This window comes from Capra hircus, chromosome 21, assembly GCF_001704415.2.
Source record: "Capra hircus breed San Clemente chromosome 21, ASM170441v1, whole genome shotgun sequence".
Lineage (NCBI taxonomy): Eukaryota > Metazoa > Chordata > Mammalia > Artiodactyla > Bovidae > Capra > Capra hircus.
This window is the reverse complement of record NC_030828.1, coordinates 29,912,315-29,928,066: the sequence shown is the minus strand read 5'-3', so window position 1 is coordinate 29,928,066 and position 15,752 is coordinate 29,912,315. Positions and strand designations below refer to the sequence as shown.

The 15,752-nt window shown below is 52.0% G+C and overlaps 1 protein-coding gene across 1 annotated transcript in view; it reads right to left on the bottom strand.

Moving 5' to 3' along the window:
* Positions 1–13,297, bottom strand: part of ADAMTS7 (ADAM metallopeptidase with thrombospondin type 1 motif 7) — a 57,151-nt gene extending 43,854 nt beyond the window's left edge. The window contains exons 1-3 of the mRNA XM_018066125.1: positions 12,944–13,297; positions 2,922–3,277; positions 680–845 (exon numbers count right to left, since the gene is read on the bottom strand). Of these exons, the coding sequence (XP_017921614.1) occupies positions 680–845; positions 2,922–3,277; positions 12,944–13,043 (622 nt within the window). The 5' untranslated portion in view covers positions 13,044–13,297. The remainder of the gene's footprint in view (positions 1–679; positions 846–2,921; positions 3,278–12,943) is intronic.

Sequence of the window (15,752 nt, the reverse complement as noted above, 5' to 3'; positions counted from 1 at the left end):
AGGCTGCCCCCCAGATCAGAGGAGGAAGCACATCTATGAAGCTGGGGAAACCGAGGGCAAGAAGCAAGCCTCGGTGAATATCTGTCCCAGGATGTATCTGCCCCTAGCCGTGGGCAGCTTGTGAAGCTGGAGCATTCCATAGACCCCAGCAGCCTTTAGCAGGCAGCTCCTTACCTGGACTGGCCCAGCATGGACTGGCCACTCTGCAGAAGAGGTGCTGGGTCCCACACTCTAGGCCCCCAATAACAGAGGTCAGTTTTTCTGGGGTGAGACCAGAGTGGGGAGGAGAGGGAGGTTCCTACCTAGTTGTCCTGCAGAGGTTGCGTATGGCCCAGCCTTGCCTGGACACTCAGGGAAGAATGGCTGCCACAGCTAGAGGTGTCACAGGCAGGGAGCAGGGAGGGGACACGGAGAGACTGAGCCCTGAGGTGGGGAGGTAGATGAGCTGGTGGTGAGTGGGGTCAGTCCAGGGGATGAGCTGGGGCAGGCCCGACAGGCAGAGGCCTCAGGCCCATCACACATGGAGGGCACAGGCTATGATGATGTGGCTGTTGGTTTGTCTGTGTCCCTTCAGTCCAAGAAGAGCTGGGCATGGGGGTGCTAACAGGGGTTTCTAGAAAGGCCCCTCCATGGTCCAAGACTCATCCCCTACCCCAGAGCTGGTAGCAGAGAAACACACCTTTCACCCCACAGGTGCCTGGAGCCCTGGAGTCCCCCGGCTCTGCCCACTTCTCGGGGGCTTGGCGCTTGTATACCACGTGGGGCTGGGCGTGGCCAGGCCGGGCGGGGACGCCATCCAGGGGCTCAATGAAGTAGTCCTCGTTGGAGAGCTGGAACACACCTTTCTGGGAAAGAAGCACCAAGGTCACACAGGGAGGACCAGCACTCAGCTGCCCTCCGCCACCCCCAGAGGCCTGTCCTGCCCAGCAGAGCCACCACACCAGCTGCCCCCAGACACACTGTGCTTTCCTCCCTTTAGACCTTTGCTCGCTTTGTACCCTCTGGCTGGAATGTCCCACCTTACCGCCTTACCCAGCCAAAGGCTTCTAGACTGAGCGCAGAAGCCCTCAGCCCAGGAAGCTGCTCCATACACCCACCCCACCCCTTGGCCCATAAGAAGTACAAAATAGGTCTGCATCCCCACATTCCAAAGATTAGCAAGAATTACAATTGAAAAGCTTAACACCAAGGGGAAAAAAAGCTTTGGGTTAGTAATGTACAGCACGGTGACTATAGTTAATAACACTGTTTTGTGTTCTTGAAAGTTGCTAAGAAAGATTAAAAGTTCTCATCACAAGAAAAAAAACTATACATAAATTTGTAACTAGACTTATTGTGATCATTTTACAATATATTAATAAATAGGTGTCAAATTGTCTGAAACTAATATTTTTATAATATCTCAATAAAAAGAAATTTGATTACCAAAAGGAAAAAAAAAAAAGAAGGAAGAAATGGGTTTCCTTCCAAATCTAACAAGATGGCCATGGAGATACCCACTCCCACCAGGACACCCTCTTCCTTGGTCCAGGATCTTCCAGAGAAGGGAAATTGAAAGGGGTGTCTCGGGGATGTTCGCTGGCATTCAGAGAGGCCAGAGGAAGGAGGGGCCTTGGGAAGTATCTTTGAGCAACCCACCACCTACTAGGGAAGCTCAGGACTCCAACATGGAAGAAGGTTTTCCCTCCCTCAGACCCCTCCTCATTGGCTCCAAGTCAGCCAGTTGGGTCACTCAGGGCAGAGAACCTGAGTGCTGGATAGTGAATCATTAGCTGTAGGGGCTGGAGGCCTGGGTTGACTCCACCACTGGATAACTGAGTGACCTTGGGCAGGTTCCTCTCGGAGCCTGTTCCCTCATCTATAAAATGGGAACAATGCCCATATGCGTACCTGTTGCTCAGGTGCAACAAGATTAATTTAACTATATGAACAGGGAGAAGTACAGGCTCCTGTAAACGAGACTTTCCCAGGCAGCTGGGCTCTCAAAGGCCCAGATACCCCAGAGCAGGGGTCCCCACCCTCCAGGATCTTATGCCTGATGATCTGAGGTGGAGCTGATGTAATAATAATAATAGAAGTAAAGTGCACAATAAATGTAATGTGCTTGACTCATCCTGAAACTACCCCCTACCCCCAGTCTGTGAAAAACTGTCTTCCACGAAACTCTTCCCTGGTGCCAAAAAGATTGGGGACCAATGGCCCTAGAGCCTGTGAGGTGGGCTATATGTCATGAGCCAGCCCCCTGCCACAGCTGTGGCTTTTCCTGAGCAATCTGAGCTGAGGCTCCCTGCAGGGAGTAGTGGATGGCTGGGAAGGTGCCCCCACCCACCCCCACTCCTCCCACAGCCCACCCTCCAGAGTGGGAGCAAAAGGGGCCCTATGCTGCCTGGAGAGGCCTTGCTCTCAAGCAGAGGATTAGGGCTGCACGTGGCTGCCAGCATTACCTCAACTCAGAAAAACCTGGAGGCTGAAGCTGGCTCTCCTGGGAAGCGGGGTGGGGGCAGGGGTTGCGCGGTCAAAGTCATAACTGATACCCCTTGAAGATGAGGGCCTCAATTGCTTTCTGAGTTACTCAGTCCACACACAGCACAAACAAAAAGCGGTTTTCAAAGTCTGGACTGACAGCTTCAACATTATCTGAGAAATTGCCAGAAATGCACGTTCCCCACCCCCTCTCCCCATCTACCCTATGGGACACCAGGTTTTCCGCTAGGCCTCGATGACTGTCTCGCTTTAAAGTTTGAGAACCGCTGCCCTAGAGAATAAATATGCCTGAGCATGCCTGTAAAATGCCACCCCATTTTACAGGTGCTAATAACTGAGGCTGGAAGGGGGAACTCCAACGGGCCAAAACCAGCAGACAAGTCCGTGGCCAGGCAGGGGGTGGCCCCCACGCCCTCCAGCTCACCCCGCGCACTCACCAGGCCGTCGCAGGCGCTGATGGCCGCCAGGCCGCCCTCGAGCTCGGGGTCCTGCACCTCACCTAGCAGGTGGCAGGCGGGGGCATGGGCCCGGATGTGCGCTCGGCCCAGGCCGCCCCGCCGCCGCGTCTCGCTCACGAAGCCGGGGGCCAGCAGGTGTGGGTTGGTGGTCAAGTTGAAACGCAGCTCGCGGCCGCGGTACTGCAGCTCGTAGAAGGTGGGTGCGCTAGGGCGCGCGGACAAGTCCCTCTTGCGCAGCGCGCGGGGCCACAGCTCGTAGGACAGGAAGGAGCCCCCCGAATCCACACGGACCGGGTGCACAATGTCCAGCGCCGCCCGGCCCTCGGCGGCGTGCCCTGCAGGAAGAAGAGCCGAGACGGAGTGGGAGCCGAGAAGCCCAAGGGGGCGCTGAGGTCCAAGTGCCGGGATTCAAACATCCACCACCTGTGCTGTTTCACCGCTCCGTGCCTCGCGAGCTCCACCCAGGTGATCGCAATAACCTCTTCACAAGTCTCCCTGCTTCCGTTAGTGACCGCTTCGGGTCCCTCTCCTCCAGTCTGATTAGCTTTCCACGTAGTAGTCACAGGGACTCGTTCCAGAGCTGTCAGATCATAACCTTTCTCTGCTCAAAACCCTGCAGTGGCTCCCAGCTCACACACAGCAGAAAACTGTTCTAGCGATGGCCAGGGACGTCCTAGGCAAGGATACCTCCGATCTCATCTCAGCTGCTCCTGCTAAGTCGCTTCAGTCGCGTCTGACTCTATGCGACCCCATAGATGGCAGCCCACAAGGCTCCCCCGTCCCTGGGATTCTCCAGGCAAGAACACTGGAGTGGGTTGCCATTTCCTTCTCCAATGCATGAAAGTGAAAAGTGAAAGGGAAGTTGCTCAGTTGTGTCCGACTCCCAGCGACCCCATGGACTGCAGCCTACCAGACTCCTTCATCCATGGGATTTTCCAGGCAAGAGTGCTGGAGTGGGGTGCCATTGCCTTCTCCCTCATCTCAGCTACACCTCCCGAATTCCCTGTATTCGGCCACTGGCCTCCTTGCTGCTCCTGCTCAAGATTTTGCTTTCTTGTTCCCTCCACCAGGAACAGGCTTCCCTCAGTTTCCCACAGGACTATAAAGCACTGACTTCCTTCAGGTCCTTCCCCAAAGCTTACTCACTTCTTTTTAAAATTGCAACTCCCCGCCTCTCCCTATCCCCCCTTCCCTGCTTTATTTTTCCCCACAGCACGTCTCACATACTGTATCACTTAACATCTGCATTCTTTTTTCTATTTTTCTTTCTCTATCTCCTCCCAGTGTGAACTCTAGGAGGGCAAGAATCTTTAGAGTCTTTGCTGAAGATTTTAAGTGTTCAAGAATGTCTGGAAACTAGTAGTTTCTCAGTAAGTATTTGTGTAAAATCTGTAGAAAGGGGATCATAACTTACACTTTGGGGGCTGAAGATTAAATGAACTGAACTACTCCACATATAGCAGTGCCTGGCCCACTGAATACGATGAATACGACTGAATACGATGGCAGTTATGATTATTAGATTATTATTAGCCTGATGGATTTTTTAAAGTGCTTGATGGTTCTTCTGCACACATGTCCAGGCCTCCTGAGATGGGGAGTCAGAGAAGGACCACCCAGGTAGGGCTCCCTGGTCCCTCATCACTACCACTTCAACCAAGCAGCTCTAGTTTATTTCTTTCACATTTGAGAGTTCAAATGAAAAGATTCCAGGGCTGGAAAAATTTGCAGAATCCTCTCCTAGTCATTCTGTCTGCTTGATTTCCCAATAAGTCTTGATTCTTAACCTTTTTCTGCCATGGACTCCTCAAAAAAATGTTTTTAAGTGTGTACGATTAAATGTATAGGAATACCAAGGAAATTCATTATATTGACTTAAAACTGTCAAAATAATTTAAAAAGTAGATGTGAAATCATGTGTTCCTTTCCTAATGCATTAAACAAGATCCAAAGGCAAGTTTAATAACTATGATGATTTCAAAGTAGTGAAGAGCATCAGCCTTATTTCAAGATACCTGCAATTGTATTGAGATTAAAAACAAAGAAAAAAAATTTTTTTCTTGTCCCTATTGGTAGCTTACCTGTCTCCTGAGAAACCTGTATGCAGGTCAAAAAGCAACAGTTAGAACCAGATGTGGTTCAAACTTGAGAAAGGAGTATATCAACACTGTATATTGTTACTCTATTTATTTGTCTATGCAGAGTACATCATGCAAAATGCTGGGCTGGCTGAATCACAAGCTGGAATCAAGACTGTTGGGAGAAACAACAACCTCAGACACACAGATGTTACTACTCTAATGGCAGAAAGTGGAACTAAAGAGCCTCTTGATGAGGGTGAAGAGGAGAGTGAAAGAGCTGGCTTGAAACTCAACACTCAAAAACTAAGATCATGGCATCTGGGCCCATCACGTTATGGCAAATAGATGGCAAAAAAGTGGAAACAGTGACAGATTTTCTCTTCTTGGGCTCCAAAATCACTGTGGACTGTAGATGGTGACAGCAGTCCTGAAATTAAAGGATGCTTGCTCCTTGGAAGAAAAGCCATGACAAACCTAGATAGTGTATTAAAAAGCAGAGACATCACTTTGTCCATTTGGTTATAGCTATGGTTTTTCAGTAGTCTTGTACAGATATAAGAGTTGGATCCTAAAGTAGGCTAAGCGTTGAAGAATTGATACTTCCAAATTGTGGTGCTGGAGAAGACTTGAGAGTCCCTTGGACAGCAAAGAGATCAAACCAATCAATCCTAAAGGAAATCAACCCTGAATATTCACTAGAAGGACTGATGCTGAAGCTGAAGCTCCAATACTTTGGCCACTTGCTGTGAAGTGCCAACTCACTGAAAAGACTCTGATGCTAAGAAAGATTAAGGGCAAAAGCAGAAGGGGGAGGCAGAGAATGAGATAGTCAGGTATCGTCACCGACTCAATGACCATGAATTTGAGCAAACTCCAGGAGATAGTGAAGGACAGGGAAGACTGGCATGCTATAGTCCATGGGGTCACAAAGAGTTGGACATGACTTAGCAACTGAACAATAATTGGTAGCTAAATCAGAGATACTGCTAATACTAGTGATTTGTTGCTAATATTTGTAATGGAAGGAAATACTGAATTTCACTTCAAGGTTAGAAAAATTAAAGATGTAATATAGTCCCATCCAAGTTCATGGATCCTCTGAATTCTACCCAGGTCCCTGTGGCTATGGATTCCAAGTTAGGACACCTGCAGGAGAGTCTCCAGACTGCTCCTGGAGAAAGCAGAGAGACATTCAGAAAGGTGCAGAGACTAGCCTAAAGCACACAGAAAGAGTAATAAAGTCTCCCAAATGGTTTCAACCTCCCGGTAACATCCTTCTTCATTCTCAGAGGTCTGTCTCTTGCTGGGTCTCAGTTTCTCCACTGCTAACATCAAAGCTATGACCAACCTAGACAGCATGTTAAAAAGCAGAGACATTACTTTGCCAGCAAAGGTCCATCTAGTTAAAGCTATGGTTTTTCCAGTGGTCATGTATGGATGTCAGAGTTGGACTATAAAGAAAGCTGAGCACTGAAGAATTGATGTTTTTGAACTGTGGTGTTGGAGAAGACTTGAGAGTCCCTTGGACTGCAAGGAGATCAAACAAGTCAATCCTAAAGGAAATCAGTCCTGAATATTAATTGAAAGGACTGATGCTGAAGCTGAAGCTCCAATACTTTGGCCACCTGATGTGAAGAGTTGACCCATTGGAAAAGACCCTGATGCTGGGAAAGATTGAAGGCAGGAGGAGAAGGGGGCAACAGAGGATGAGATGGTTGGATGGCATCATCGACTTGATGGACATGAGTTTGAACAAGCTCCAGGAGTTGGTGATGGACAGGGAAGCCTGGCGTGCTGCAGTCCATGGGGTCACAAAGAGTCAGACATGACCAAGTGAACATGAGCTGGACTCGATCAAACTTTTCCAACTATTTTGACCACTAGACCTAGTCTTCAAAAGAAATCTCACGTGGACACACACAAAGAAGAGCAGCACTGCTGGGAGTGGGCAGGAACCCCAGGGCTCACGCTCTCGTTCTCTCTTTTCCTTCTCCACAGTTCCCAGGCCCTAAGGTGCAGGTAGGAAACTGGCCCATCTGAGGTTTGTCCCAGCCTCTGGTCCTGCCTAGCTCTGGGGCTTGTCCTGGCTTTATGCCCAGCTTGTGGGATCCTGGCTGCTCATGACAAAGACCCCTCAAGGCCACAAGAATGCCTGAGTGCCCTGCAGCTGTCCTACAGGGCTCTCTGTGTGGCTGCTGCTGGGGTGGGAAAGGAAGCCAAGTCCAGCCTGAAGCTCCCTCCAGGCCAGGCTGCAGAAACTCAGCTCACTCTCCAATCTGTCTCCTGCCAAACCACTTGAAGAGTGCGCTGTGTGGTGTGGCCCCCTGCACCCCCGCTGAGGACACCCCCCACTGCCCACAACTGCCCCAGTGGGCCAGCTATCAGGGCAGTCCTCTAAGAGCATTCTCTGAGAGGCAGGACACAGGGTGGGCTGGAGTGACTTGTTCAGTGCTTTAGGCAAATTGTCCTTGTCTCTGAGTTTCAGGAGGGCACAAGTGCAAGGATTTTTCCAGACTTCTCGGATGAGAATTTGTTAAAAACAAATTCTCAGGCCCTGTCCCAGACCCACTGAATCAGCATCTCCAGGAAATGGGACTGGGAAGCTGTGTTTTTACCAAAAGCCTCAAGGGATTGTAGTCATCAGGGAAGTTAAGAAATTCCTTACTGGACATAAACCTGGCTGCACATCAGCAGTACCTGGAGAGCTCTGAAAAACTGTAGCTGCCCAGGACCCAGCCCAGAGATTCTGATTCCATAGATCCAGAGCTCTGAGGCCCCAGAATCTGTATTTTTCTAAACGTTCTGGGGATTCTGATGGAACCATTTCAAGGCTGGCATCTGGAAGCCACTGGGCTGGAGAGTTGAAGACTTCTTGCTCTCTCATCCTCATAAGGGCATTTGGGAGGGCAACTCCACAACCACAGCTTGCAGACTTGTTTTTTTTTTTGTTTGTTTGTCAGTGTATTGATTAGGGGCAGGTAGTGGTTTGTTGGACTGGCAAAAATGTTGAACAGTATTTAATCAGTGGCCAGTGTTTTTTAAAAAAAGAAAAAATCACATGATTTTGTACAAAAGTCTCAATTTTCAGCTTAAAGTCTTATCGTCCATCCATGTCAGGCCTAAATTCACACTTGTCAGAGGTGGCCCGTTAGAGAGGGCCTGTGCTTTTCCATCTGCCTCAGTCTCCACCACTTCCTATGTGTTCTCAGCACTGTCGCTAAATATAGGTTGCCCCCAGCTTCACACTTGCGCTGTCTTTCATTCAGTAAAGAACTGAATCTCTAACAACAATGGGAAAACAAGGGCTGGGCCAAGAGGCCCTATGATTCAAGAAAAGTGTCTTCCCATCAGCTTTGTTATGTTACCTGCCTGGTCCACGACATTCGGTGTTGTGAGGGAGAGTTAAGTGCCCTAATGTCCAGGAAAATGTATAAGACACCATCCTAGCCCTGAGAAGAAATGGGTGCAGGGCACTCATGATCCATACCCCTGGCACAGAGCTGGGAAAGTCCAAGAGAGGGGAGGGGACAGCCCAGAGATGTATGGGGATGAAGAAGAGCTTTGTCAAAGGGGCGCATGTGACATGTCCCCTTGACATATGGGTACATATTTAAGCATGAGGATGAGGACAGCTTCGCGGTGGGCATCATGTGATAGACCACCAGAGAAATAGGAAAAAGTCAGGTGAGGGGAACAAGCAATAAGAAGCTTGACCCAGGCACGTGTTTTGTGGAATGAGAGACAATGGAGTTACAAAACAATGTAAAAGTGTGAGCATTGAACACAGCTAGACCTGGGTTCAGGTGCCAACTTGGCTACTTAATAGTTGTGTAGCCTGGACAGTCACTTCATCTTGCTGGGCCTCAGTTTCCTCATCTGCTCAGAGTATCCAAGTCAGAAAATTTAAGGAGGGTCATGGAACAAATAGATGGAGAATAAGAAAACAGTTACACTCCAAGGTTTTATTTTAAATGAATATTAAAAGCAGTTCCCTGGGCATGAACCATCACGTCAAGGCTGCTAAAGACAAGCTGAAGGTGTGGGGTGCTGATGCCAATTAGCCCAGAAGTGCTCAGTGTACCAGAAAAACGGAAGCTACATGGCACACTTCTAGGCAACGGCAGTGTCCTCAACTGTATGTGGGTGGGAGACGGCATGATGTGTAAGGCTGGGGAATCAGATCCCCTGGGGAGAGATGGCCCCGAGCTCAACAGTGTCCCTGGGGAGGGATCCACGAACTTGGGGGTATGCAGTCCCGTTCAGAACCCCTGCTCTAGACCTTGGGAAATTATTGCAAGACAGAAATTCAAGAGAGTTATAAAGAAGCATCCTCTTAAGTTCAAAAATGTAAGTAGAAATATGCTGCAGGCAAAAAGCATTAGAAGTAATGTGCTCTATAGTCAGAGCGCCTGGTCCTGCATCACAACTTTGCCATCAAAAGCTGTGAGGCCACGGGTAAATTAAGCACACAGTCTCAGTTCCTCCATCTGTAATACGGGCATGATAATATTCATACCTTAGGTTGTGAGAATTCAGTGCGTCAATACATAAGCGCTTAGTTCAATAGACAGTAACACAAAGCAAACGTGACCAAGTTATGACTGAAAATTAGCAAGAGAAGTTCTCAAGTATACTTAGCTATTTCTTTAAAAACTTCTTTTGCCTAATGACTTAATATCTTAATAAGAAATGTAAAATTACTTACAGGATGTTACCACTTTTACTGCAATAATTTTCATTTTCTTGCTTTATTCTGCATTCATTTTCAATAGTCAATTTGTATTGTTTTACTATTAAAATATTTTAAAATGAGGACAGAGTAAGTTAAAAAATAAACAACTCTTTCAGTGTCTCTGATAGCTGATGGCTGGTAGAGATCATGGTGGCTGAAAGTACCACCACCCAGTGCCAGCAAAGGGTAACTGTCCTTCAGAGCTGAGCCAGCAGTGCTAAAGCTACTGCAGATGGGAGCAGGGACTGCCAGTGGTTCATGGCTGAGTCTGTCCCGCCAGGAAGGTTATTCGGTTGTGATTGGAGTGCGTTCCTGCCACAACGGGTGTTGAATACTTTGAATATCACTGCTAGGTGACAGAACTGTCACCCTGGAACTTCTTCCAGAGAAATGCCAACATGGTGTTTACCCTCACCTCCTTATCGAGTACCTGAGTTACAGTCCAGCTCTTCAAATGACCCATAGCTCATGACAAAGAGAAAAAATAACCAGGGGGTGTGTGACACACGCCCTCCCGCCCCAGTCCGTCTGCACTTGTCTGCATGCACGCGTGTGCATGCACACGCACACGGAGCTCACATGTGTGAAACAGTGTTTCGGTGGGCCCCTGAGCCAGTCCCAGCAATCCCAACAAGTCCCTTGGTTTGTTACATTTTTCTAAAAGTGAGCCCAAGATGTTTTCTTTGGCCTCTAACAGGGTCGCATTCAGTGGGCAGAGCACCTGGTCTAGGTCCCCCAGGCAGATCTAAAGAAAATGACAAAGACTCAGCAGCCTCCATGTCAGGGATCCCAAGTGGGAGAAACTGGGGAGGACCTCATGCAACGTATCTATAGGGACACTGGAGACAGACACTCACCTGAAGGGTGACCCAGATTAGATAGGAGGGGCGCTTGCCTTTCCTCCACCCCAAGTAGCAGGTCCAAGTTTCAGGACACATCAAGGACTCCCTAATCTTATTGGGTCTCCAATAAGATTAAAACCATAAAAACCACAGCCACCGCATGGCAGTCTCTCTGCTCTGTGCGAAGCAAACACATTCAGCATCTCACTGAATTCTCATAACAACCCTTGGAGATAGATACCATTATCCCAGTTTAACAACATGGGCAAGCTCATACATGTGTCTGGCTTGCAGTAGAAGGGGACCCTGACCACGGACACTCCCCTCCGCCCCCTGACACACACATAACCTTTCTCCCACAGCTGCCAGGGAGCCTGGACCCAAGTTCAGGCTTCAGGGGCACTTCCTCCGGGCAACTACTTTCCTGCTCCCATCACCTGGTTCACCCTCATTGATCCCCAGCTTTGGGGCAGTGGGAAAACACAGGCTTCACCCAGGTAGCCCAGGAGTCTAACCTAGCAGGTCACTCTCCTCTCTGAATCTGTCCTCTCATTTATAAAAGAACTTTCCATCACACACCTTGCAGGGCTGTTGTGGAGCTGATGAGAAATAAGAAGTAGGGATGCTGGCACATGGTAGGTCTCATTAAATATTTGCTCTGTCCCCTACACATTGGTGCTAGACGGGGAGCTTCCTCCCTAAAACACTGCTCCCCTCAAAGGCTTTCATCAGCTGCACCCCTCAACGGTTCCGCGAACCTCTAAGATCAGGCTTAAATGCTCCCTACATTCCGGCCTATATGCTTTTCCAGCCTCACAACCACAATCCCTCTGCTGGGGAGGGAGGTCTTCCCAAAACCCAGCTCAAAGGCCTAACCTAGCCACCCCATCCCCATCTGCTCCACCAAGCCCTGTTGGGCTGCACCCACCCACCCACACCCACACGTCCCTCCACTTCCCCACACCCCCTTCCAGCCCATCTAAAGTTCATCTCACACACACACACCCTTCCAGCCCATCTAAAGTTCATCCATCACACACACACACACACACACACACCCTTCCAGCCCATCTAAAGTTCATCCATCACACACACACACACACACCCCCTTCCAGCCCATCTAAAGTTCATCCATCACACACACACACACACACACACACACACCCTTCCAGCCCATCTAAAGTTCATCCATCACACACACACACACACACACACCCCCTTCCAGCCCATCTAAAGTTCATCCATCACACACACACACACACACACACACACACACACACACACCCTTCCAGCCCATCTAAAGTTCATCCATCACACACACACACACACACACACACACACACACACCCTTCCAGCCCATCTAAAGTTCATCCATCACACACACACACACACACACACCACACACACACACACACCCCTTCCAGCCCATCTAAAGTTCATCCATCCTTTCAGTCCCTCCAAGCTCGGGCCCCTCTCCTACAAAGCCTTCTCGACTCCCTCGCCTCTACAGCGCTTCCCACTATTCTACCCGCGCCCATGAGACCGGGAGCTCCCAGAGCGCAAGGCCAGGGGGTCCTCTACACTCTTCGATCCTAAATTCCCAGGCCGGACGCTCCAGGAGCTCCGCGGCCCGGCGAACCGGGACGGAGCATGATTCTGGACCCGGGCCAGAGGCTCGTCGGAGGCCAGCCGGGCGGGGCTGGGCGGGGAGAGCCAAGCCCAGGGCCGGGGAAAGAAGCTCCTTCTCCGCGCTGCACTCCCAGCTCCTTCACACTTGGGGGAGGGGGAGGCAGGAAGTGCAAGGACAGCGCAAGACCCGGCCCAGGGAGCCTGAGGGCCGGGCAGGCTGCCTAGAGGCTGGGGACCGGGGCTCGGGGCCGGGGCTCGGCGGGGAACCGCGTAGACCTGCGACCCCGCGACTCCGCCCGCAGCGCCCTGGCCAGCCTGCTTTCCAGAGGAGGCACACTGAGGAGGGCGAGAAACTGAATACATCGTGAGCAAGCCGCGCTCCGTCCAGTTGCTCAGACGAAGAGATTCCCCGGGAGAGACAGACGCGATCTGCTGCACCCGAGGTGGGGAAACGGGAGCTCGAAGAGCGTGTAAGAGGCTTATTCCGGCTATGGGCAGGGTGCGTAGCGGAGTCGAGGGCTGCGGAAGGCACCCTGAAGGCGCGGTTTCGCTGCCCTAAGCCCACCCCTGTCCCTAACACCAGGAGAGTGGGGGGCGACCCCTCCCGGCAGAGCCTGGAGGGAGCGGAATCTGCAGAGGTGAGAAGAGGCTGAACCTAGGCTGGAGAAGCCGGGAGGGGTGGCAGGGCCGGCCGGCCGGGGCGGGGCAGCCACCCACCTGGTGCAGATCCGTGGGCGCCCGGCGCCAGGACCGAGAGGAACAGGAGCAGGGGGCGCAGCAGCGGCGCGGGGCTTCGGGGACTCGGGCCGCTGGGCATGGCCGGGGCCAGGCGGCCGCCGAGCGACCCCTCGCACACGCTCTCGTCCGTCCCGTCCGTTCGCTGCCCGGTCCCGGGTCCGGCTCAGGACATGCCCGACCCGCGTGCAGCTCCCGGAGTCCTGGGCCCGGACTGCCGCCCGGCGGGCGGCTGCGCTCGGCTGCGAGCAACAAAGGCTGCAGGGCCCGCCCCCTCCGCCGGCTGCGGAGGCAAAGAAAAGACTGGAGAGTGAGAAGAGGAGAAAGAAAGGGAGGGAGGGAGGGAGGGAGGGAGAAACGCCGCGGGCCCCCGCCCCGCCCCTCGGGCTCCTTCCCCCGCCCCCGGCCCGCCCCTCCCGCCCAGGCGCGGCCTCGCCCCGCCCTCGCCCCACCCTCTCGGGCCACTCCGGGCCGGGGCCGACTGCCCACCGCTCAGGGGCGGAGCTCTGGGCAGGGCGCGCGCAGCGCCCCCCGGCGGCCGGTCGGCCGCCCACCGGGCCGAGGGCGCCGTCTGGCGGTGGAGCCAAGAAGGGCCCTCCTGACCATAGCCCGCCGGCGCCCCTCAGAGAATCTGGAATTTCTGGAATTTCTGCCTTGTCCCTAAACTGTGCTCGCGGTGGCGCCCTTCGGTGCACTCCCGGGGCTGCCCTTCTAAAGAAGAGGGACATAGACGCCCCGGGAGGGTCCAGGGTCTCCAAAGCTAGCTGGGGAGAGAGGCCCAGACTCTTCGCAAGGGAGCATCTGTTTCCTACTTGGGGCAGGGTCCCTCAATTCCTCCCTGCAAGTGTGTCTGCCTGAAGGGAAGCACAGCATTTGGCCCATGGGCTGGAGCCCACAGACTCAGCAGGGGCCTCCTGGGAGCTTGGAAGCCTGCCAATCCCAGCCTCGCATCCTCAGCCTCAAACACCCACCATCTGTCCTGTGGCCCCAGCCCTGATTCTAGCTTCCTGCTCCCTCCCTCGATGCTCCCAGAAGCCGTTCCCCATGTCAAAGAACACTCCCACCCTTCACCTTCTGCTTCACTAAACCTGGCCCTACCCTGAGGACCTTCACCTCTTGTTCCTCAGGACAGTGGTGGCCTGCTTTCTTCCCCTGACCAGCCTTTGTGTAGCCTCCTGCCGCCCACATACCTCCTCCCTGTTCCATCTCATATGCACTCATTCTGGAAGTTCCCATCTGGCTCCTTCACCCCAAGCCCTGCTGTCCTCAGGGACAAATGCAGCACATGGCTACACAGTTGCTTGACCTCCTCATCTCTAATGACCTGTCCCTCCACCTTAGCCACCAGCACTCCTGGGCTCCCTCCTCCCTCCACTGCCACAGCCTAGGTTCTGTCACCCCCGACAGCCCACTCTGAAGTCTCCCAATCAGATGCCCCACTCTCAGAGCACATCCTGATGCCTTTCCCATCCTCCCTAAATAGTCACAGTAATAATATGTGCTTTTCTTCCTCCTTGGAAGAAAAGTTATAACCAACCTAGATAGTATATTCAAAAGCAGAGACATTACTTTGCCGACTAAGGTCCGTCTAGTCAAGGCTATGGTTTTTCCTGTGGTCATGTATGGAAGTGAGAGTTGGACTGTGAAGAAGACTGAGCGCCAAAGAATTGATGCTTTTGAACTGTGGTGTTGGAGAAGACTCTTGAGAGTCCCTTGGAATGCAAGGAGATCCAACCGGTTCATTCTGAAGTAGATCAGCCCTGGGATTTCTTTGGAAGGAAAGATGCTAAAGCTGAAGCTGCAGTACTTTGGCCACCTCATGCGAAGAGTTGACTCATTGGAAAAGACTCTGATGCTGGGAGGGATTGGGGGCAGGAAGAGAAGGGGACGACTCGAGGATGAGATGGCTGGATGGCATCACTGACTCGATGGACGTGAGTCTGAGTGAACTCCGGGAGATACTGATGGACAGGGAGGCCTGGCGTGCTGCGATTCATGGGGTCACAGAGAGTCGGACACAACTGAGCGACTGAACTGAACTGAACTGAACTGAATTTTCTTCCTCCAGTCTCTTGTCAGCTGCCTATGCCCACCGCCACCCCCCCACCCCACCACAACCATCCCCTCCTAGCTCCACTCACTTCCCTCTCTAGCTATACTCATTGCTTGACTTCTGGCCCTTGCTACTGCTGCTGCTATCATTGCTTGACTTCTGGCCCTTAGCCAGCCACTTTCCATTTCTCCCCTGCTCCTAACAGCCATCGACCTTGCTGCAGGGACAGTTCACACCACATCCTGCCCCCCACACCCCCAGGCTGTGCACCAAGCATCTATGACTGGCACCCATGCATTTTCCCATCCTCTGGACACAATGGAGCAGGCACCTTCCAGTGGTCAGAGACAAAAGCTTCTGCCAGGCCGCTCCAAGGACCTTGCTCTAGGTGTTTCCCTCTTTCCTTGGTCTCCACTGGCTTCTGTTCATTCACTCAGTTGCATCTGACTCTTTGTGACCCCATGGACTGCAGCATGCCAGGCTTCCCTGTCCATCACCAATTCCCAGAGCTTGCTCAAACTCATGTCCATTGAGTCAGTGATGCCATCCAACCATCACTGGCTCCTGACCCTTAGTTTAAAAAAATTCTGGTCTCCTTCCAAGTAAAGATATGGATTATACCCCTCCATAAATGAGTGGTCGCTCTCTAGTTCCCACCCCACATTTCTGCTCTTTCTCAATCTAACCTCTCCAGACAGTTATCTAAATTTTGCCTCCTCCCGTTTGCATCTCAGGCTC